At 43.1% G+C, this 25113-nt stretch overlaps 1 protein-coding gene across 13 annotated transcripts in view; it reads right to left on the bottom strand.

The window, feature by feature from the left end:
* Nucleotides 1-638: 638 nt before the first annotated feature.
* The window catches only part of Tcf4 (transcription factor 4), a 348878-nt gene continuing 324403 nt past the window's right edge, over nucleotides 639-25113 (bottom strand). For 8 of the 13 annotated variants that reach the window (XM_038330326.1, XM_038330325.1, XM_038330328.1 and 5 more), the window contains 5 exons: nucleotides 12926-13061; nucleotides 10884-11046; nucleotides 7050-7279; nucleotides 6046-6186; nucleotides 639-5326 (listed from right to left, as the gene is read on the bottom strand). In XM_038330326.1, coding sequence (XP_038186254.1) covers nucleotides 6050-6186; nucleotides 7050-7279; nucleotides 10884-11046; nucleotides 12926-13061 — 666 coding nt within the window. In that variant the 3' untranslated portion in view covers nucleotides 639-5326; nucleotides 6046-6049. The remainder of the gene's footprint in view (nucleotides 5327-6045; nucleotides 6187-7049; nucleotides 7280-10883; nucleotides 11047-12925; nucleotides 13062-25113) is intronic. The other 5 variants (XM_038330329.1, XM_038330332.1, XM_038330331.1 and 2 more) reach the window with 1 other exon arrangement.

Below are 25113 nucleotides of genomic sequence, written 5' to 3'. Positions count from 1 at the left end.
TCAGTTTGTACAAGTTAGAAGAAAAAAAAAAAGAATAACACTCCTCTGGTTGTTTCCATCTGGGATAATAGTCAACAGAGTCAACCAGAATCTGGTGTGGTGGGGATAGTCTATGAGATCATCAATACAGTATCCTAGTACTGCGGATACAACAGGCAGCTTTTACCAAGTGATACAGAATTATAAAATTGTCCTGGAGCTTCATTTATTTATTTACTTGGACTGAAAAGATCTAGCTGAGAATGTTCTGCCAAACAGCCGACCAACAGATCCGGAAGGTTAGGGCTGCTGAGACTCAGCCACCTGCCGCACAACCCAAAACACGGGTGCAGTTCAGGGCTCTTCAAGTGCATAGCTTCCGTGTTAAGCGTGCATTAATCGCATTCCTTCAATCAGTTAATCCTCTAGACAGCTTTCTCTGTGTTTTGCATGCATCCTGCTCCACGTTCATTAAGGGCATCTCTTCTTAAGGAACCATGGGCTTTGCCTTTCAATTTGCTTTTGTTATTTTTGTTGCTGTTCTTATTGTTAATGTTTAGTTTAACTGTCAGGACCTCCAATGCCGGAACACATGAACAGGAGCTGCGCTCTGACAGAAGAGGGTCGTGTGCACAATGAGAAATGAAACAAGCGTCAGAGACGGTTTATAAAAATGGCACATTTATTGCTACAGAACGGTCATGTACATGACTTCATCGAATAACTACAGATGGGAACAGGTAATGGTCTAGACCAAGCTGGGTTGTCTGCCTCTTGAAGGAAGTCCAGCACACAACCTGTTTGGACACTTCTACAAATCAGAAATACACCAAAAACATGGAAAATCGAGGCACTCAGCCACACATTGAAAACAAGGTGTAACTGTTTATCTTTTTTTGAAATGTTTTCCCTTTTTTTCTTTTTTTAACAATTTTTTTTAAAGTTTTTAATGCTGCAGCTATGTGTACAGTCGCAAAAAAATGTCCGCACTGCGACCTACAACTAAAAACAAAAACGAAAACAAAAACAAACAAAAGAAGCTACCATACAGTTTCATCTCGGTAACACATGGTAAAATAACATCTTTTAAATAGTAAAATAAAGTAACAAACTTTTACTCATAATGATTCCAAAAATCTACAAAGAAGAAATATTCAGAATCTGACAATTTTTTTTGTAATATTCATGGTATAAAAGGATTGCTCCTGCGAAAAATAAGCCAAATATATTTTTATTTTTAAATTTAGTTTTTTTCCTACTAGGGTGTACTACAGTCTATTTCATAGCAAAAAGAGCACTAGACAGACAAAGCTTTATAACAAAAAGCCAGGCACTGATACATGGTAAATCTCTGCTTTTTTTTTTCTTATCTTCACTTAATTGCATCACAAGTAACAAGAATGAAAAAGGCCACAGTTCATATATTTCACCATTACATATGTCTATAATACTTGAAATGAGCATATGGCAAAACCAGCACTGCACAGAGATGAGTCACTTCAAGTCCCATGAGAAAGAACATCTCGAAAGAAAACAAACATAACCAAAGCGAAATCAAGAGGAGGCCCACAGGCCTTGGTGCCCCATTGTCTTGGAATTCATCACATTCCATCTTCACCTTTTTAGTTATTTTTAATTTATTTAATTTTTGCTTCCAGTCAGCCGGCAGACTACAGTTTTGTGCTTGCTTTTGCGGAATCATTTCATTCCTGACTTAAGTTCAGTTTTGGACACAGATCATATTCTGCCTGTTGGATGCAAAGATGGAAAAAAATCCTCTTACCCCCAAGTCTCAGTTCGACTCCCTCCCACTTCCCAACCCCTCATCAAAACAAAGATCACAAATAATAATAATAATAATAACAATTAATAATAAAAATCAAGAGATAGGAAAAAATGTGAAAAAAGGAAACAAAACAAGGAATCGGAAGACGGAGTCAGAATCAGTTGTACGACTGGGTGAACCGACAGTTGTATAAGCATTAGTGTTCCTCACAGTTACACAGAAGACACACGGTAAGAACTCCTAGAGGGGTAGATCCCTAATTCTGCATATTCATAAATTACTCGAATGTGGAGGTGGATCAACTGTTCCAAGTTGCTTTCAAAGCCTGCGCCTCTTCAACTGATCCCTAAGCTATGCGTCGCCACATCATCCATATCTAGTGTAGTATGGACCCTTAGGAAGTGTTCGTACAGCATTTTAATCCTGTCTTCTGCTGTTTCTCTCAGGAATCCAGTGCAGGAATACCAATATCTTACCTGGGTTTGATAATTACAAAATAACAACAAGAAGGAAAAAAAACCCAACACATTAAAAAGGCCACATTCCTTTTTTTTTCTTTTTCTTTCAAACTGGAGATACAACCCAATTACTACAGAGAGGGTCAGATCATGTTTCTCCACCAAGCAGAATGTAGCCAGCAGCTTCTGGTGGCCTTTAGGGAGTCTTTTGCTTATTTCCAAAAGGAATTTGACAATAGCCGTATTACATTACAAGTAATGAATACATCAAAGCTGGTGAACAAGAAATTGCAGCTTTTCCTCTGTTTGAGTGAGAACAAAATATAAAAGCACCAATTGAAAAAAATCAAATAACTATAATTTAATTTTTTTGCTTTGTTTACAGATTTGAAAAACTTGAATTCAGATTTAGTAAGCACCTTTACGATAACATGTATCAAAAGTGCCATTCTGAAAATGTACATCGATGCAGGGAGTATTTCCAGTTCCCTAAAGAGTAAACACCATATTCTCTTTTATACATGTCTCCTGAATGTGATCAGAGTATACCTGCTTCCTATATAATAACAATGTTCCTAGGGATACCCGCCTTGGTAGACTATACAAAATGAGTGCAGAATGTCTCACGAAAAGGAAATCTTTAACATGGGGAGAGAACAAGTACACATGGTTTCCATCATTTCGGGAGGAGGGGAAGTGTACATTATTGTCTTCCATGCCCTTTTTTTGAGCCCCTTTGTTCGCACATTTCACAGGAAAGCCCCCAAAGAACTTTTCATGAAATCTGATTTCTGCTATTCTCCTACATTTTCAATCCACCTCCACATTTTAGGAACTTATCAACAAATCAAAGCAGTTTAGTTTTATCACTACTGAACATATTTACAGTTTTCAACACACACACACACACATACACATGCGCGCACACACGCACACACACAGAGCTAATCAAAATGTTTATGGGTTTGTAAAAGGTGACCACGTGGTAACTATCTTATTTGTTCTTACATTTTCAGAAATGAACATAAATTTCAGATTCTTGTAGCTCACTATTTCTTAATTAAGTGACTTTTTTTTTAAACCACACAGTTTAGGAAAAAAAAAAACCTGATACAATGTATTAAAACACATAATAACAAGTCTACATGTAAAAATATAACTTTTACATACACAGTTTCAAAATAATGATAGGTTTGCCATTGGTTGCATAAAATTTACAAATGTGTTTCATCACTATGGAACTGGTAAAACAGGACAACAGATGGGGCATTTAGACCATTTCCATGGATTTATGGCATTTACTCAGTGCTGATAGGTGGAAAAACTACTTCAACAGGGATTTTTTTTCTTAATACATGCCAAGATTGTGTGGCTGTAAAAATAGAAACCAGTTAGAGACAAAAGGATGCTGACAAATGCTAAGTAGGAGCACTATCTGTTCACTGCACTACACACCGGAGTCAACCATTAGGAAGATTTAGGATGGGAATTGGTTCAATTGTGCCCAGAGTCAACGCTAGCTATCTGGTGAGTTGCTGTGCCATAGTTTGATCAAGGTTTCTATCAAATGGTAAGTAGAAACTTCATTCATACTGGCCAGAGAATACTGCACTGCCCCTCCTCACGAAAGTGCAATGTAATGCTTCAGGACTTCTAAGGCTTGTTCTAATGCTGCATGATTGGTTGGCATCTGTTTCAGACCAAGGAGGAGGCAAGTGAGTCATCTACTTTTTAGTAAACCCATTTTGAAAAGGAAAAAAAAAAAAGAAAGCAACAAAATCAATCACCTCGGTCACACCTACTTGCAATTTTCTCATTTGACGGTTTTTGAACTCGACTCTCTCTTTTTTTTTTAAGTTTTTGTATTTTTTCCAAAAATCTGACCATGTATTCAGAAATGCCTCACTGCACACTACTTCGGCTACACAGGTAGGTAACACTTGACTCGTTTTGTTAAATCACAGCCACTTTGATTATGTTATGTTTCCGATGATATAAACATTGGAAGGCACAGTGGTAACATTGTAGCATTCTAACCGTGTACCTCGGAAAATCCCAGGAGAGGGTCGCAAGGGCAGCGCCACAAGCCAGACAAACTCCTTTTTGCCTTGCCTGGGCAATGCTGCGTGTAATTTCTACACATGATGTGATTTTTTTTTAAGTCCTGTGTTCCCAAAAGACTGGAGAAACAACTCTCTACTAGTTATGAATGAGAAGCAACAGCAGGGTCAGCAATTCGTCCTGCACTGCCCCTCCGGAAACAGAGTTGGCACTACAGGTTACGACAACAAACTGGGGGAAGGGACAAAAATCAGACGAAAAAAAATCCATATTTACAGTAAAATCTTTCTTTTAAAAAAGTTAATCAGTACTATTTTTTTACAGGAGAAAAAAGTCTGAAACAAATGAACAAAAGCTTACCATAGTCACTAAATTTTTAATATATATTTATATATATATTTATATATATATTTGTCATAGGTCTATAACATCCATCTGTCCCTCCTACCCTAAGGAATGGCTAATGTCATCATTTCGTTGCCATCAGGACGTTTGCTGGTTTTGTTATGAGGGTAGCCGGGCTTCCCCTATTCAATATCCGGTAATTAGAAACACTAGCTGACTTGAATGCCAACAAAAACGTTCATGTCGTTTTCTTCAGAAGTACACTTTTTCATTATTGCAAGGTTACAATTTTTTTAAATTAAATATTTTTTTCAGACTTACAAATTAATTATATTTTTTTTTCCAAAAGAAGTTTAGGCACAAATGCATTGCTCCACAGTGTGGAAGGATTGCCATTCAGTCTCTGGGCTGCGTCTTAGCCTGTACATACCGCTTCGCACATTCAGAATGATATGTTAAAGAGGTCATCCCTCAAGTTGCACTTTTTCTTTCTTTCTTTCATTTTTTTTGTTTGTTTTCTGCTTTTTGATAATTGGGAATGCTGAAACCTCTTGCGTCTGCGACTCATAACTACTCAGACTTGTCTTATATTACAAAAAAAAAGGGGGTTAAGGAGCAGTGTTTATGTGGGTTTAGGATAATACAGCTGTTAAGGAAGTGGTCTCTTGTTTTAATGAAGCAAGGTGGCAACTTGGACCTGAGAAAGGAAAATGAGAAAAAAGTCATTAATATAGTGATAGGAAAAGATTTATAAAAAAAAAAATTAAGCCCTCTTTCTTAAGAAAGAAAAATATTGGCTGATCTGGGCAATACCAGTTGTATGTGGCTTGTGTGCCACTAAGAACTGGGAAAGAGCACTAAGAACTGGGGAGGAGCACTAAGTACTGGGGAGGAGCACTAAGAACTGGGGAGATGCACTAAGAACTGGGGAGGAACACTAAAAACTGGGGAGGAGCTGGGGAGGAGCACTAAGTACTGGAGAGGAGCTGGGGAGGAGCACTAAGAACTGGGGAGATGCACTAAGAACTGGGGAGGAGCACTAAGTACTGGGGAGGAGCACTAAGTACTGGGGAGGAGCACTAAGTACTGGGGAGATGCACTAAGAACTGGGGAGGAACACTAAAAACTGGGGAGGAGCTGGGGAGGGGCACTAAGTACTGGGGAGGAGCACTAAGAACTGGGGAGATGCACTAAGAACTGGGGAGGAACACTAAAAACTGGGGAGGAGCTGGGGAGGAGCACTAAGTACTGGGGAGGAGCACTAAGAACTGGGGAGATGCACTAAGAACTGGGGAGGAACACTAAGAACTGAGGAGGAGCTGGGGAGGAGCACTAAGTACTGGGGAGGACAGCAGTAGTAGAAACCAGGCCCAGCACACCCCTTCCCCACATCTGTCCCATGGGGGCCCAGCATACCCTTTCACATCTGTCCCATGTGATTCGCAGCATCTCCCATCCCAGGGTGTGGGCCAGCCAAGGACAGAGGAGGAGGCTCTGAGGAAACTTTCTCTTCCTCCCTTCTTTTCAGACAGGCAGCTTTCGGGTTCAGATTCCTTTCTGTGAAGGGGGAAGCACAGGGCACTCAGTCAGCGGGGCTCTGCAGGGGTGGAGAAAGCACTCCTCTGCCCATGCCAGACACGCAGACTCCATTTCACATTGCAGGATGAGGGCATCAGTGCAGGAACTGGTACTAGTAGGTCACTCGCTGCCTGCCAGTTCCTAATTGCACACAGCACAGAGGCAAGCACGATAGCGAAGGCCAGGATGCCTGCGCTTGAGAGGCAGAGGCAGGGAAACTGTAAACTTGAGGTCAGACTCTGCTATACATAGTGCTAGGCTAGACTGAGTGATACAATAAGACCCTTGCTCAAAATAATGACAACAACGATTTAGAATGATGAGCTGGGAAGAGAGCTTGTTAGGAGTGATCACAGTGCAAGCATGAGGGCCCGAGTTCAGTGCCCCGCACCCACATAAAAGGCTACATGTGGTGGCCAGCTTGTAATCCAGCCCTGGCAAGACAGAGATAGGCAGATCCCTGGGGCTCACTGGCTAGCCAACCCTAGTCTAATTGGCAAGCCCCAGGTCCAAGTGAGAGGCTCTACCTCAGGAAAGAAGATAGATAGCCCCTGAGGAATATAGCTTGAGGGTAGCTATCCTTTTATACACACACACACACACACACACACACACACACACACACACACACACACACACACACACACACTCCACTGCACAAAAGAAAAAGAATGAAAATAGGTTGGTCAATCATGTGTGACAACTGACAGCACACATGGAAAAGATGTCAAACAACACTAGTGAGAAGAACACTCTACAACCTAACTACAGGAGACAGACTTTGTTTACAATCCCGCATACTAGCAATTCTTTGGAGGCTGCTTAGGCATCTATCTCCTGACCTCGCACTTGCTGCTCCAGGCTGAGGATGACGGCCACGGCCTGGTGGAGAATCAGGAGCTTGGTCTGTGGCTTGTCGCTTTTCAGATGGAGCTGCACCATGCGGCCCAGCTCCTTGAAAGCCTCATTGATATCACGGACCCTCAGGCGCTCACGGGCATTGTTGGCCATCCTCCGCTCCTTTTCACGTTCTGCCTTCTGCTCTGGGGTCAGGTCCTCATCATCGTTATTGCTGTAGGGCGAGAGGGATGGGAGCTTTTATGATGGTGTGGGGGAAAGACGGTATCTATATTACATTTTCTTTGAGATGCTTGCCAGATCCATCCTTCGCAGAAATGTATCCATTTGACCTTCATAGGACCTTGGTTAGTTTAGGTAATGAACACACCAAACTTTTGGTTCCACCCAGGGATTTTACCCAAATCCAACAGAAGAGGATGACCTTGGCTCCAGCATGGTCATAGTGTGCCCATCCTGTTGTAGGGGGACACGGGGGCAAGGAAGACTTCATGTACTATGCAATATGTACTACTAAGTCTTACGGAAGACAGCGATCCAGGCTTAGCTTATACGTATGAAAACACAATGATTACTTTAACAATGTTAAAAAATGATGTGTGAAACAGACAGAATAAGAGTTATTGCCCGATAGGTTTTTGTAGATCATGGTAAATACAGTCATATCAATAGCAGAAACATCAGAGAGAGGAGTGATCAAACCCAAGCACCACCTCTTTATGATGGACCAGGAGCCCCACAAGTCACAGAGGAAGCCAAACAGAATTCTCTGTTGGAACTAAACTAGTCAGTGACTCATCTCCAATGAAAGGTTCGGCAGGCATAAGGCCAGGCCCTGGCCATATCAAGTGGTCAGAGTGACCCATCTGAGACTTTGCTATGGAAGGTGAATAGGCAGATGAGCCATCTGGAAAAGATGCTCTCACAGATGGATTCATGGATTGCAAACGTTTTGAGGGCTATTATAAAGAAAAGAGGAGTTTGGGGCTCAACCAAAAAGAAGACTCAACAAAACCAAAAACTCCAGATGAGATACTGTGAGCAAAAATCTCTTCTGGACTCTGGATTTGAGAAGCATGTGGGAAGAATACTATACACACACACACACACACACACACACACACACACAGAGAGAGAGAGAGAGAGAGAGAGAGAGAGAGAGAGAGAGAGAGAGAGAGAGCACTTTCAGTCCAAGCCACTGAGTATAGATCCTTGAAAAGAAGCTTAAAATCCCCTAAGCCCAAATTGTTCAGAGTCAAGATGATGAGTCCACATACTTAGAGCTGAAGATGTAGAAGATTAGCTTGGCTGTACATGGAATGAACGCTGACTTCAAATGGGTGGAGCCTTCCTAGGCGACCTGACCCTGAAATCCTGGAGTCCTCAATTATCACATGTACTCACTCATAAGTGGGTTTTAAACATAAAGCAAAGAAAACCAGCCCACAAATCACAATCCCAGAGAACCTAGACAACAATGAGGACCCTAAGAGTGACTTACATAGATCTAATCTACGTGGGAAGTAGAAAAAGACAAGATCTCCTGAGTAAATGGGGACCTTGTGGGAGGGTTGAAAGGGAGGGGAGAGTCAGAGAGGGGAGCAGAGAAAAATGTAGAGCTCAATAAAAATCAAAAAGAAGAATAAGAAGAGGAAGAGGAGGAAGAAGAAGAAGGAGGAGGAGGAGGAAGAAGAGGAGGGGGAGGAAGAAGAAGGAGGAGGAGGAGGTGGGGGGAAGAGGAAGAGGAAGAGGAAGAAGAAGAGGAGGAGGAGGAGAGAAGAAGAAGAAGAAGAAGAAGAGGAAGAGGAAGAGGAAGAGGAAGAAGAAGAAGAAGAAGAAGAAGAAGAAGAAGAAGAAGAAGAAGAAGAAGAAGAAGAGAATGCCCTTGCCCACGCCTGCATCTTGGAGGGCTTTCCCTGTTTCTTTCTGATCTCAGGTTTGACCACAGGGTCTTCTCCCTGTTCTGAACTGATTTTTGTACAGGGTGAGACTCAGGGACCCACTTTCACCCTTCTGCATATGGTCTTCCAAACACAGAAAAATTGAAGTAGAGATACTGTGTGATATGAAAAGGAAACAAAGAATAGGCAGCATAAAAATTCTCAAAGTCCATTCTCAAAGTGGGCTTAATGGGAAATGCCATTATGAAACCCATCGTTATGTATGATGAACATATGCTAATAACACAATAGGAAAAATGGAAGCCCTCAGGTGGCATCCAAAGTGCAAGCAGGGCCAGTTACGCTGGAGGAGTCCTAACCAGGAGAGGCTTTCTTGAACTCTGTAAAGTACCTGAGGATATAAGGATGCTCAGACAGAAAGGGGCATATTGGGGCAGGATGGTGTGAAATGCTACAAGGTTGGACTTCGTGACCTCTTAACCAGCACTGACTACGCTGCTATGAAAGCCAGCACATGGCTGGCTGAAGGCTAGAGCAAGCCTTTTCTTTCTCTGCTTCTCCTTTTCCCTCTCCCAGAATGTCTGCTGCTGGTGAGGGAGCGCAGCCTGTGATTAAATGGTTCCTGCATGCCATGAAGCAAAAAGGAATAGCCAAGTCTCTGGTAGGCCTGTTCTGAAGCAAAAGACCAGCAATATTTTTAGACAGTGACCATGTGTCGAACCTTACATAGGGGAATCAGAAAATGGTAACCTGTCCTTTAAAAGTTTTCGGGCTAATGGCTAATTAGAAATAGTTATTCACATAAATAAATTGCTCATACACTAGATTTGAAGAGCACTACTTCACCACAGACTCTGTGAGGCATACGTTGTAAATGACACAAAAATGACTTAAGGAGACACTTAATGGCCGAGTAAAATGATGTTCTCTAACTTCAAAGGACCAATTAGTATGTATACGTTATGGCCGCTAAATTATCAAGAACTGACTTGGCTACCAGAGAAGCTGCTCAGGATGTGAAATCCCCACCCAAGGACTTCTTGCCAATGTAGCCACAAATCAGGGAACCGTAATGGTGAGAGAAAGAGAGGGATAAGATAGAAGCACTTAGCATCTCTGGAGCCAGCAGGAGCAGGACAGAAAATGCCATTTGTCGCAATGGTTATAAAGAGATGCAAAGGCAGTGTGAACTTGATTCACGAAAGACGCCAGCTGTAGCCCCGAGAACCACAACCTTTAAAGGAAGCTGTAGTCTTGGCACAACTGGGCAATCTGAAAAGAAAATTAACCCAAAGGAATGAAGACAACGTATATGGGTCCCGAGGAACCCTAAACCATCTGATCACCAGACTCAAGCTTAAAGAGACATGCTCAACTCAAAGACACCAGATATTTAAGGCCACCAACTTGAACCCATTTCTCTGCAGTTGTGTTTTTAGTAGTAGAGAGGGGGAGAAAATTAGAATTTATTTTACACACAGCAACCTGTTAAGGATAAAACTAGGAAATCAGAATTTTCTCACTTTAAAGATAAAAAATTTACAGTTGTATATACAATCGACTCTTTAACATGGCTAAAATCTCTTTTTTAGAAATGTTTTAGGCAAAAACACTTCTGACCAAATTTGAACAGCATAGTTTTAACAAGGAACTGTTTGTACTTGAATCAGGTACAAATAAATTTATGGTGTGCAATTAGCATTGGGCCCAAATTTATAAATTCAAAGGCATTTAGGCCTCATTAGAATACAGATATCTCAAATGATACCTGGAATACTTCTAGAATAAGCCTTGGATTTTCTTTTCATTTGAGGCTTTACCTGCCAGGAAAAAACTGAATAGTTTCTTCCTGTTCTGTTCACTTCATCAAAGTCCAATAAAGGAATTAAATGAAGCGACAGTATTATATACTGTTACCTAGATCTTGACCTAGTAATTGATTTGATATCCTTCTTGTCGTCATCTAATTTCTTGTCCTCAGAAGATTTTGTGTCTTGCAGGTTCTCGTCGCCCTCATCGTCGGACTTGATCTCGGAGCTGCCAGACGACACGCTCTGCCCCTGGAGACCCGGTGGCATTCCTAGGGAAAACCACAGGAGAAAGAGAAACGGGGAGATCAGCTGATGCCCAGCAGTCTATGCAGAAGCACATTCACCCCAGAAATGCAGAGCTTCCGGCCAGAGCTGGGGCCCTCCTGTCGCTTTTCCGCGCTGTCTGGGGAAGTTTCGGAAACGCACCTGTGGGAAGCAAGTTTTCCTTGCATCGGCTCTGAGGTTAAATTCTATTTTGCAATCTTTTGGAGTAGATGGTAATTTCACTGTCTACAAAACATCAACTTAATTGCAATGAAAATCATAATCATGAAAATCACACACCTCAATGTTCTGATTAAGAACCCGAGTAAATATCAGCTATTATATTGAGTTTCTTCCATATGCAATGATTTAATAGAAAAATGTCCTTAAAATATAATTCCCAGGGAGTACGCTAAATAGGTGTAGTCAAGGCTTCAATAGATACCCTAATGATATTCTGAAATTAAGCTTCTCTTATGCTTGAGGAGTAATCAGCATTTGAAAATGGTACCTATGGAAGTGGGTGCTCGGCTCGCTGGAGAAATCTGGAGTTCTAACTTTGCTCCACTGCTCATGTCCCCATCATATCTGCATGTGTCGCTGGGACAGTACACTTGCACATATGTGCCTGTGTCCACATCTGTTCTCAAAAAGCCAGAAGAGGGCACTGGGCACCCTTCTCTACCACTTTCTGCCTATTCTTTTGAGGCGGGATCTCTCCCTGAAACCTGGAACTCCCATCTTTTTTGGTTAGTCTGGACGCCAGCAAGCTCCAGCGGTCCTCCAGAGGCTCCCCTGTAAGAGTCAGGGTTACAGGTGTGTACAGGGTGCTCAGCTTGTTATGTGGGTGCTGGCATTTAGACTCTGGTCCTCATTGCTGCTCATCGAGCACTTAATCACTCCCTGGCCTTCACATGACATTTAAAACACGACCTTAATGTAATGTGGTTCTCGGGTTGAAGGCTGTCTGTCACAAACATCCCTCACTCACAATCTGTGTACTCTAAGAACGTGTGACTCAGAATTTGTCCCGTGGGTCAGGAGCCTTCTTGCCCTCTAGAGTCCTGAACAGCACACATTCCACTGCCACAGCCTTTGAATAGACATCTTAATTAGACTCTCAGGCTACTGTGTGAAAACCATATCATAAAGAGTAAGAGCAAAGTCATGGGATCACCCCTGCTTCAACCACAATGAGCCACATAGCTGTCTCTAGAATAAGTACTCAATGTTGCATTGGTGAACAACGGAGAGGTTGGTTATAGGAATTCCCAAGGTAGCATTAACTTATTTTAAACAGGGAGGGAGCAAGAAGACACTGTAGCTGAACATTGTTCATCTGGCCCATGAGTAACACAGGAAGTTGGACCCAGGTCTAGTCTTTGTAGTCCTGGGGATACAAAAAGTCCTGGGGCACTGTTTGTTAGAGGGCTTGATCACTCCAGAGCAAAAACCATATAACACAGTTCATTGTTTTTCCTTTTCTCTGTTTTAATGTACCTACATTTCCTTCCATCTTAAACGACGACGATTTCCTCTCTGTCCATTTGGAAACATCATTTTCAGGCCACAACTAACCATATTAGAGGAACAAATGGGTAAAATGTGGAAATAGCTAAAATAAAATTTCCTCTCGGCATTCTGTTGTCTTGTTCCCCGCTGAAATGGGACTGGGATATCAGAGGACGTCTGAGGAAAACAGCCACCGAAGAAACACAATTAACTGGCCAAATTCTAGCTGCTTTCCCATTATTGACCACTTTGGTACCAAAGTTGGTTCTTGGTTTTCTTCCAGGGCCTTCCAGACGCTGCCAAGGACACTTGACACCAGTGTGAAGCCTTTGTTAACCAAAGGTCAGCGCGCCCCCCTCGGAGGCAACTTACCTCTGTAAGGGTCTTGGGGTGGGTTCAAGTCTGGGGAAGTTGCCGACTGGACAGGAAGCTGTGGAACTGGAACCTGGTTTGGCAGGAGAGAATGGCTGCCTCTCAGAGTCACGCCGTCTTCACGGTGGGCCCCAACCTGAAATGATAAAAGGAACCAGAGTGCTGAGTGTGGCCTGGAGGGACAAGGGCTATTTTTTCCAGGGATAGCTGGGACTTGGTGCCATGTGAAAAGCCGTCCTCCCAGTGCATTCCACTAGAGGGCGCTGAAGAACTGCACATGCACCTACAGTTCTGTGCTTTAAAAAAAAAAAAGGAAAAGAAAAAAAATCCAACACTTAACACTCAGTAAGATGCCATGCCTTACATCCAGTGACAAATATGGCAGAGGAGCTCAGGCAGGTAAAACGTCAAATTGTCTCCCAGGGTGCTGCAGTGGAGCGCACTGATTCGTACCCATCTGTCTTCTATCATGTCCGCCAACAGATCTGACAATTATCTTAATGCCCATATGCTTAATTGTGGGCTTCTCAATTCCCCCATTGCTATCGGAAATCCTACAGGAATTTCAATTTGGCATTCTACTTTCATTTCAGGGGATAAGATTCTCAGGCCTGCCATTTTTCCCCCCCATAATGCCAGCGAAGTCTCTGAGAGCGGAAGCTCAAGCAGTATGGGACACAGCCCCTGCTCGGTACAAATATAATAAAATGTCACCTGGCTTTCCAAAACTGGCAGCCCATTCCAAATTAATGTTCACTGTATTTCATCAGCTGCTGCGTCTCAAATCCAAAGGGGAACCATTTCTGCCAATGCCACCACACCGGAAAATGTACCAATAAAGGTTTTATTAAACACACCAGTAATGCCATCATTGCTATGTAAGGATGTCTGGACATTTTTCCAGCTTCTCCTCGTCTCCACGACTCAGATCCTAAGAAAGACACTGTACTGTAAATACTCTTTATGCTTCCAGGAGAAAAAAAAATAGAGTTCAGTGTGGTTCCTTGATTTAAGAAGAATACCATTGAGTTTTATGAAGTAGTACTAGCTACTCTGGGGCTCAGAGAGGATGAACTCGTGGCACACTGTGTGGCTGCTGACTCTGTAGCATGTGCCTTAGGGTAAAACCATCAAGCTTTTGTAAACCAAGGGAACAGGAAGTGCTCATATTTGCTCTGCCTTTCCAAGAGGCTACTTAGTTAGCCTACTATCCAGTGCGCGCGTATGCCAGACAGTGGGTCTAACTCTAAAAAGCATTTATCCATGAATTTATACTGCTGCGAACCAACATTTATTTTTCTAATAAAAAGTAGAAACACAGAGAGCAGAAATCTCCAGTCTTTTACCATCCTGTTTCAAATAATCGTTCCCAAAGATGTGAGACAAAACTACCACAGCAGCACACTCAGGGGAGCCAAGGGCTCTGTCAATTTTGTGTCCCTTACACACACAGCTTGCCAAACTAGCCATACACCACACACACACACACACACCACACCACACACACACACACCACACACACCACACCACACACACCATACCACACACCATACCACACACCATACCACACACCACACCACACCACACACCACACCACACATACCACACCACACACCACACACACACACACCACACCACACCACACCCACCACACACACCACACACACACACACACCATACCACACACACCATACCACACACACCACACCACATACACCACACACCACACTACATACACCACACACACCATACCACACACACACCACACACACCATACCACACACACACCATACCACACACACACACACACACACACACACACACACACACACACACACCAAAGCAAGAGAAAAGAAAACAGTTCTGGACAGGGAAGGAAGATCACAGAAATTCCTGTCGTTGTTTAGATTCAAAGCACAGCTGGGGCAGCAGAGGACTCAAAAGCCCTGAGTGAAAATGAGCATTTCTGCTGCGACACGGGGGCAGTCTAGTTGTGGGCACTTGGTGCCCATGTCCCACAAGAGCTTTCTGGATGGGAGTTACTGAGTTTCCACAAGGCGTCTTCAGATGTACCGAGACCCCGCTCACCCTCCAAAGCAGCCCGTTCTGTCCGGAAGACAGATGGACGCAGCAGTAGATCCCACCCACTAGCCCAGGGGTCAGGGCTAGAGCTCCAGGGAACGGAAGCTCTCTCTCTCTATACTAACCACGCAGATGCAGGCCCAGCTTTTCTCTGAACCCAGATCTTCTTTGGCAGGCAGGGTTATAACCACCTATTCCTTCAAACACGCACACCTCACCAATACTTCATGTGGTTGTTTTATTTTCCTTTGGAACAAGAATGGCAGTCACTTTCCAGGTTTTGATTCGCCATTTTTACTTTGGAAACCCCAGCGCATTAAATAGCTTGCATTTCCATGAGGGATGGTTCGAGGATGGAATCCCTGAAAGTGATATCAGATTTGCCCTCAGTGTAGATGAAGGCCCCTTTTCCTTCACAACCACCCTACAGATGTATATAAGCCTTCTCTAAAAGGCACCTGTGACAGAATTTAAGACATTTTGTGTGTGTGGTTTTCATTTTACAAAGTTACTAAATGAGTATTTTCCCTTCTAGTTTCCTGAGAGGGCAAAAGAACTGATAGCCAGTACCTTGCTATAGTCATCATTAAAGCTGAGTGGGAAAGACCGGGGTTAGAGAGTTAAAAGAGGAAGGCAAGTCCCAATGCAGACATCATAAATCGCGCAAGCGCAAATAATACAGATAATACGACGGAGAACGAGGCCTAGGCTTATCATAAACAACTCTAAATCCATGGGAAACAATGTATAACACAACAGTGTATAACACAACAGCTGTGTACAGGCCTAAGTGCTTTACCGGAAAAGCCTTGCACAGTATACAAAACTGATGGCTGATGGAGCTCAAGGGCCCTCAAGGCTCACGCTAACGCTACCAATGGTTACTGCTGGAGTCACGATCTCTAGCTTCTTCTGGCCCATTTGGGTTAAGACCCTTTACTCTACTATGACGGGGACATAGCAGAGGTTATACTTGAGCCCATTTCTTTTTAAATGTTAGGGAGGCTCGTCACCTTACTTTTGCCTTTTATGGATAATTTCAAGTATCAGTCATTTTGCATAAGGGAAGCTGGGGTCGACGGTGCCTTTGAGGCTGTCACTGTTTTCTTTGTAACCATGCAGACTTTGGGTTCCATGAATAATGCAGCTCCACGTGGTAATGAGCTGGAGCCTGTGGCTGGGGAGTTAATGCTCCAATTTGAAGAATTAGCTTGGGTTGTCTTCTTGGCCACAGACAGTATGTCTCAACCCGATTTACTTTTCTTTTAAAAACATCATCTTAGTCACATACAAAGGGGCAGGTTGGTGGTAGGGGCTAGTACAAACTCATTACAATTACAGTTATCAAGTAGAGGAATTGATAGACACACCACACACACACACACACACACACGTGTGTGTGTGTGTGTGTGAGAGAGAGAGAGAGAGAGAGATCACTTTTCATATAAGTATAAACAACTAGGAAAAAGATTCTTTAATGAATCGATTATTAGTATGATATACTTGGTATAGTTTTAGAAACTTCTTATTTACTAAATCTCTGTTTTGATAAACTTGCAGCTAGATTCGATAGAGTTAAAAGCAATTTGTGAGAATAGTTGACTTTACTGCTGCTGAACGGACTCTTCTCCCTGCAGACACTCTAACGTAGTTTGAGGAACTTACATTAAAAGGGAAATTGAAAAGTTAATTTATTTAATTACTATTGACCGATCAGACACGATTTACGTGGTTCACACCTGTCGCTTTGCAAGGTGCTATGGACGAAGAGATAAACAGGTCAGATGGATGCCAGCCCTCAGGAGTTTACAACAAACTGTCAAACGTCTGGGATGACCAATTTAGGGTAGGGCTGTGACAGAATGGAACAACAACTTATTTGAGCTCGAACAAAATAAAATTCATCCTAGAGAATTCTGTAAACTAGGTTTGGGGCCACTCGTCTCCACTTCTGCCTCAGGAGAACCTTAGCTTTCCTCTGGTCGTGGCCCTCCTGTGCCCAGGTCATACTCTCCCTTAGCATCCTCAGGAAGATTCTTTCTGGACTGTGCCTCCTGCGAGCATTTCCAAGTTCTAAAGAATCAGTTCTCCACTTGGAAGACAACATGGGTCAGAATGAGTAAACCATCGTGCGCTCAGGTAGTTCAGGGGACACGGAAGAGAAAGCAAAGCTTCAATGGCCCTGCTCCTTCTGGGGACCTGATCAGTCATGGATAGTGGATGCCAAGTAACATCGAAGCCACTCTGGAGCTCAGGTCAGAACATACACGAATTCTGCCATAGCCGCTGAAATACTCCTGCCTTGGTTTAACACCGGGGAAAGGCAAATACATTTAGACATGTATTAACTTTGTGAGTCACACAAATATCATGTAATTTAAAGAATCACACTTTCTGAAGAACATTAGACACACTAAATTCATAGAACACAGAGTTCAAAGGACTCACGCAGTGGTTTTCAACCCATGAACCCTGTGGGGTTCAAATGACCCTTTCAAGGGGTCGCATATGAGATGATAACCTGTATATAAGATATTTATATTACAATCCATAACAGCAGAAAAATTACGGTTATAAAGTAGCAATGAAATAATTTTATGGTTGGGGTCACCACAGCATGAGGAGCTGTATCAAAGCGTCGCAGCGTCAGGAAGGTTGAGAAGCACTGCATTAGAGGACATAGAAAGCAGGTCAAACTTTATTTCAGAAAAGAAATCTAAGAATGGCCGAGTGAATTACCCAACAACCAGCTGCAGAACTAGAAAAGACCTAAACTAACTCAGAAAGCTTACGACATTGAGCAATTTTAGTAAGCATATAAATTACATCTAGGAGAGGGAAGTGAGTTAAGAGGCACACGGGGCTTGTCTCCCGGAGTTTTTGTTACAAAACTGTGTGTGCGCAGGCATAATATATTCACAGATCCACATATGCATATACAAATACTACGTGCATGTAAATACCTGTACATGCACAGATCCAAAGCATTTTATTTTTCCTTTATTACAGGAAAAAAAAATTCAGAGCTGACTACCTTAGGCCAAGGCCAAACTGTCTGACTAAACTGCAGAATTCAGTATTTGCTGCGACTCTCCCAACATAAACAGATTTAAAAGACAAGCAGCTTCAAATTAGGTGGCCAACGGCCAGGCTGATTTTACTCTGGGACGGGAGGTGCATCTCAGTAAACACCCTTGTCCTTATCCTCAAGCTAACAACAAACACCGCAAACAAAAAAGACATTCAGTGCTTCTGCTCTCTTTGTTTCCAGGGAGTATTGTGAAAGTAATTATTCTGTTGTATTTAAGAGGCCTATTTCATGGATGGGAAAATGTATTAAATTTCATTTGGCAGTTATTCAATTCTAGTTAATGTTATCGCCAGAGATAACGGCTTCCAAACAGGCTTTCAGGACCTGGCCCCTCCCACTCTACCATAATCCTTCTAAAAGAGCAGGATGGGGACTTTCGGCAAATGTCATCCGTCCATGTCTAGATCCACATAAAAATGGCACAAAACCAGATATGTTATTGGAACGTTTTGGTTTATTAAAAACCAATGCTTATTACTGATGACTTCTGGTTTTCAGAAAGTACAAAAGGAACAAGAAAAGTACCAAAAAAAGATGCTTGATTCTTTTTCTTTTACCCTTCTCCTGTGTTTCTCAACATTCACATATATACAGAGACACAGAAACGGATGCACACACGTTGGGGGGGTGGTTCCCTGGCATTATGACATATTGACGTGGCAAACACTTTTGGTGTTCAATAGTAATCTCTCCATGAAATATAAACTCTCATTTGTATCTGACAGGTAAAGGGGACTCAGTTTCAGCTTTCAGAACCTTGTTAGATCTCTGTCATATCAGAGGAAAGCAAACTTATTCTTTTCTATGTGAAACATCCCCCTGATGCCAAAAGTGCATCCTTCAAAGATGTAGAAATCAGTTGGAAATTTTTCAGTGGTTCATAGATGGAGCTCAAAGCTCCTAAAAGACCAGCAGAAGATGAATGTTGTGAGGAACATACCAGACCCAGAGCCCTGTGGAAAACAAGATGGAGCTCTAAAAGCCAACCATCAAAAGAGAAATTCCTAACATCCAGGATATACTTCAACCACAAGTATCATTTCCTATTTGCTCATTTTTAAAAATGATCAGACTTTTTTTTTGTAATGACCACATAATTGACAATTTCAAGAACTTCTCACTGAAAGCAGCTCAGGGTCCAGTTCCTCTGCTTGGATTTGCCTTGACTCTTCAAATGCTATTGGGAGATGATTTCATAACTCTTATGAGAATATCTAATTGTTTTGTTTCCGGAAATCTCATGGCTTTACTTACAATTTGTCTGAAATTTAGTGTGATTCATTTTTGTGTAATTCTTAGAGATTTATTTAATGCTTATTCTCCAGATTAAAAAACATTAAGAATGATAACAAAATTTTAAGACTGATTTATTTTATGCGTGTGAGTGTTTTGCCAGCATTCACCTGTATGGACCACATGCACACAGTGCCTACAAAGTCCAAAAGGAGATTCAGAGCCCCTAGGATTAGAGTTCCAAATGATTGTGAGAAACTGTGTAGGTGCTGAGACTCAAACCCAGGTCCTCTGTAAGAGCAGCCAATGCTGTTAAGCACTGAGCCATCTCTCCAGCCCCTTCAAGATGATGTCCATAGAACTTCACCAAGTGTGGCTTTAGTGGCTTGTATCTGTTATGTGACCAACTACATCAGGCTTCTGGACGATCCATCAAAATGGTTATAATGCATGATTTTGTAATGTGACTCTAAAGGTGTAAGCTGACGAAAGCTGACTCCAGTTGGCTTTTCTTTTTTTACGTCCTATGTGGTGGAACTGTTTCTCCCTTCTGCAGCCCCACTTTCTGCTGCTTCCCACTCTTTACCTCATTTCCGCCAGTGGCGGTGACTTCTGGACCCTATATTCCTTGTCAGGACTGTGGGCGTTTAGGGGCCCAGTCCACCCCTGCTCCAGGCAGCAGGCTACTGAATCTGTCGTATGGAACTCCAGTTGATCTAGCATGGGCATTCCGGGGAGGACCCGCAGTGACCTGTAAGCAGCTTTATTTTGTTTAGAAGCCAACTGAACACTTTGACATCCACCAGTAACTGTGGATTTCTGAAGCACACCTGTGTGTGTGTATGCTCTTGCAGCTGACTGCCCTGTGAAGCACTCTGGAGCCACACAGACTGCCCACGACTACAGGCATACTATGATCCACCTTTTACTTAGAGTTTGCCTCTCTGTGGGAAGCCGGGGAAGCACTGTGTGCATGTGTAAAGGGTAGATGAAGTCCTGAGAAAACATACACTGTTGACATAAACAGGACCTTATCAATGAACTGTGCCTCAGCTCCATGGGGACAGCCAAGCCCTCCACCCATGGTGAAGTTGAGAGTGACAGCCAAACCTCTCTCTGGTCTGAGCGTGAAGGCTGACACACATGCAAGTTTGAGTGTTTACGGCCAATCAGTGTGTGCAAAAGCCATCAGCGACAGTGTCCTCTTCCCACAGTTCCATCCAGGTACTGCTCACCTACAGAAGCCTCCTACTGAGACTGGCTAAGCCCTCCCTCTGTGCTGTATAGTGTATAAACGTGCTGAGTCTCTCCCTGTTGCTGTACTTGGTGCTGCTCCATCAGAGCACACATAGCCCATCTGACCCCGGTTTCTATGTACACGCTGGCTGTTTCTTTTGTGATTGTTCTTTCTTCACCCCCCCCCCCCCATGCTCCAGCTGGGTTGCCAGTACCAAGCTGTGCAGGACGAGGCACCTAAAAGCACCTACAGTACATATTTGTAGAACGAACAATGGCATAAAGAACTCCGCCTAAACGAACGAAATGCATCTTCTCCACCTCTCTGCAAATCTTCATTGTTGGAATGCAATATTCTTTTCCCAGGATCTGGTCCCTTAACTAAGGTGCAGTACAGTTAGGAACAGAGCTATGAGCTCCATCTTCCTCCCAGAGACTATCCTACTTATCTCTTAGTTTTAATTTGACCAGCCTGAATCTTTTGCTATCTGCTCATGGCAACTCATCTGCTGGGCTTTCTCCAACATTACCGTGGGCCAGGGACGACTGTGGACTCGTCTCTTCTGACAGCTCCTGCTTCATCAGATCCATAGCCATCATCTCGTCCCCAGCCCCCTCGAGACAGTGCTGATCTCCAAAAGTCTGCGCTTTGCCATTGCCTTGCTGGGTTCGGGGAGGGAGGAGTCTCTCTCTGATTGAGTCATTAAAGGCACCACACATAAAATCATTCAAGGACACAGTCAGATGGCACTGGGCACAGACTTCAGACTTTGCTATGCACAAAGCCAATGCTTGTCTTGGGTTGTGAATGCCACATGGTCGGCACCTGGGTCCAGATCGTGGGACACCACTATCATTACAATGTGCAGGTGGATGTTCCCTAAACACCAATGATGGCACACGTGGCACATATCCAGGAGGAGAGGTCTGACATTCATAACCTTTGATAATGTCAAGTACCAATTTTTGCATGTTTCTGCCCAATAATAAGCATTCCATTTAACTTAGCAAATGACTTTCAGATGTCCATATGCAAAGCACTCTTTAGGTATCCAGAGGGAAAAAAAATAAAAAAAGACAGGCATCTATTACTTAACAGACTCATTATAATGGTGGCATAATATAATTAAGATATAAGACAGAATAAGACGGATGTCTTACAAGAGAACAAGGTCACAAAGGGTTTCCAGGGATGATGAAGTCATATCTATTTGGGAAAACCAGGGCAACTGAGATAAGTTTTGAAGGACAGGGAGGATTTTGATGGCAGTTCTCTAAACCTATCTGTAATAGTCTGATATTTGACACTAATTACATAATCTCCCAGCTGTAATGGGAAATTTATATTTTTAATATCAATAAATGGCATTAGACAGTCTCTTTCTCTCTTTATGTCTCTGTCTGTCTCTTTCTGTGTGTGCATCTGTCTGTCTCTCTGTGTGTCTGTCTCTCTCTGTCTGCTGTCTGATCCTGCGTCTTTCTCTGTGTGTTTGTCTGATTCTGCGTCTTTCTCTCTCTCCCTCTCTCTCTCCCTCTCTCTCTCTCTGTCTCTCTCTCTGTCTTTCTCTTTCTTTCTCTCTCTCTCTCTCTCTCTCTCTCTCTCTCTCTCTCTCTCTCTCTGTCTCTCTCTCTCTCTCTCTCTCTCTCTCTCTCTCTCTCTCTCTCTCTCTCTCTCTCTCTCTCTCTGTCCGTCTGGTCCTGTGTCTGTCTCTCGGCACAAGAAGCAAGCAGCTCAGGGCTGTGTGTTAACATGTGTTTTCATATTGTCAGACTACATATCTCTGACGAAAAGCAGATTTTTGTGCAGACCGTTCTAAAGCTCAACAGCCCCGCTCCCATAGTGAACACGCAGGGCACTCTGGACGCACACGGCACCTCACTGTACGTGCATACTATTGGCGCAAGTGATTCACTCTTAGTTAACTGCACTGAAGTCTTTCATCTCCCAGCTATCCAGTAATGGCTTCCATATGACCAGTGGCTGCTATAAATAAGATCAAAAGCAAAAGAAAGGATTTAATAAAAGAAAATGACATTAAGGGTAGCATTAAATCAAGAAAAAATGCCAATATCCACTTTTTTATATATAAAAAGAAATTCTTCCTTTTTTTGAGACCAAGGCATCACAAAGGACCAAAGCACCTTATTGCATGTTTCCTGGAGGGTCACCTGCAAAGAGCAGATGTGTGGAAAGTCTACCCATGTACGTCTGACCATCGCAAATAGGCAGCTGAGGGTGGAGAATGTGCCAGCTAGAGGCAGAAGGGCCTCTTTTGAGTCCTTATGGAGAAGCGGAGAAGTGGCACTGGCCTGCACAGCTGGTTTGATACTGGGAAGGCTATGGTGGAGCCGCCAAAGGCAAAAGCTGCCCATCCCTCTGCCCCATTCCCTCCAAGACAATGGGGACAGGCTTTTTGGGAATCCTGAGCTTCTCAGAGAATCACAACATTGCTCAACCCTAGTACATGTGTTCTGCGAGAGGAAGTTTTTTTTGGCAAGGCAGATCTGATATACACAGCCAATTTCCCAAACAAATTTTCTTCTAGTTCTTAAAAAAAAAAAAAGTTTACAATGCTAATCTCAATCCCCGACTGGATACACAGCTGCTAATAACTGCTGCTTCCAAAGGAGGGGGGCCTGTTTCCCTCATCCTCAGAGTAGTGGGTACCTGCCCTACCCTGACTTCTAGGGGTTCCTCGTGTTTCTTGTTTTGCTTTTTTTTTCAAAGCTGCTTTGTGGATTTTGTCAAAGGGCCTTCATGACTGAGTCTCCGAAACAAACAAATAAACAACAACAACAAAAACAAAAAGTCCACCCCAGCCCCAGGCAGTCAGGCTAGGACTCATTTTAAATAGCAGTTATTTCTCTGCTACTGTGTTTACAGAGGAAATTCAAGGACTTCAAACCTCTTGGAGCTGTGGAACCTCAGAGGCTTGGATCTGCAGCCCTGTAGAGGAAATGACCATTTTGGATTCCTTCATACTGAGCTAATTATTCACTCAAGGGCTAGCTGTGTTCAAAGAGTCTCAGTTCCTAACAGTAGTGCTAATGCGATTACTTACTTAGACCCGTTGGTGTCCTAAATAGAGGAGCAAAACTTCAACACTTTTTCCCTCTAAGAGGAAGTCCCCTGCAGCAGATTCCTGCGCCAGCCAGCCCCTGGCAGTTTTCTCGCTTGTCCGGGAGCACCTGCTTCAACAGTGACCTCAGGTCTATATCTCAAGACTCAGACAGTTCTCAAAACAGCTTTTAAAACAAAACCCAGCTGTTTCCCATCTAGTCTACAGGGGGAAAATTGGGCAGCTTACAGAAACATTACCCAGAGACTACCATTCTCCAATAACTTTCACACACTTCAGCTCCTCACCAGAGCTGCGCGTGTGCAGAAGCTGGGGGGTGGGGGGGGGGGCGCACGGGGAACGACAATGTGCAAGCGCGGTTCTGTGGCTTTGCACAATACATCCAATTAGCTGCTTTCAAGGGCGTGTGGCTATTGTGCGACAGTACTCCCCCTTGCTAACGTCGGACAGATCTTTTGGCTAAACTCAGCTTTACAGTTCTCGGGTGATTTATGGGTAAAGGGGAAGCCAGAATTAGCACAACTGCAAATGTCAACCAATTAGGTCTGACAGAAAACGCAGCTCCCACCTTTCAGTTTTTAACCCCAAAGCCGATGTTTTCCTAAACCCTCTACTTGCTCTGAACCAGTTTTGTTTTTCTTTTTTTTCTTTTTTTTTTTTTAAGCCACATGTTTTCTAAGCAGCAGCTAGGATACTTTTGATTTGAAAAATTTACAGCCACAATAAAAGTTAAACTAACACAACGGCCATGGAATTTGAAGAAATATAAAATGGCCAAGGCTTAGTCTTGGCTTTTAAACAGTGCCAAGCTACACCAGTATTTTCTGTTTTGGTATGAATGACATAACCGAATTACTTCATGAACTGCTACTTTAATTCCCAAGGGTGGAAAATTCCATGAGTTAATTTAATTTGGATGTAAAAAAATATACATGAAAACTCTCTCTTCCTGTGGACTCTCATGTGCAAGGCTCCAACCAATTGCTGGAACTGTTGCTCTGCGGAGGAGGGGCTTGGAGCAGCCTGGACTACCAGCTGCAAGGCCAGACCATCAGGCAATTTCCTTATTGCTCTCTGAGCATATAAGCACCTTTCTTTCTTTTTAAATTTTTTAAAAATCATGTTTATGCTCTGGCTTAGCAATGGCTTCTCTAGCATGCCCCTCTGCAACTGTTAAAATTCTGCACGGGCCCCTGCCTACGTTTAGTTTTTTCCTAGTCTAATCGCTAATTGTGGCACTCTGTAATTCTACCTCGTCCTGAAGTGAGACATGGCTTTTACTGTAGACTGGCCAGGAGAGGTTCCCATGAAATCCTAGACTCCTGCACCTCCAACTGCCCCCGCTGCATCTAAAGCAAGCTGAGAGTCATGGGGTGAATGAGGATGGGGATTTCAAACGTGCACAATGTATGCTTTTCTCCAAGGTTTTGTGGATCCCCCCCCCCCTTTTTACACCACAAGGGTTG

This window comes from Arvicola amphibius, chromosome 5 (genome assembly GCF_903992535.2).
Source record: "Arvicola amphibius chromosome 5, mArvAmp1.2, whole genome shotgun sequence".
Lineage (NCBI taxonomy): Eukaryota > Metazoa > Chordata > Mammalia > Rodentia > Cricetidae > Arvicola > Arvicola amphibius.
Note: the sequence above shows the minus strand (reverse complement) of the source record. Positions and strands in the feature narration are given on the sequence as shown.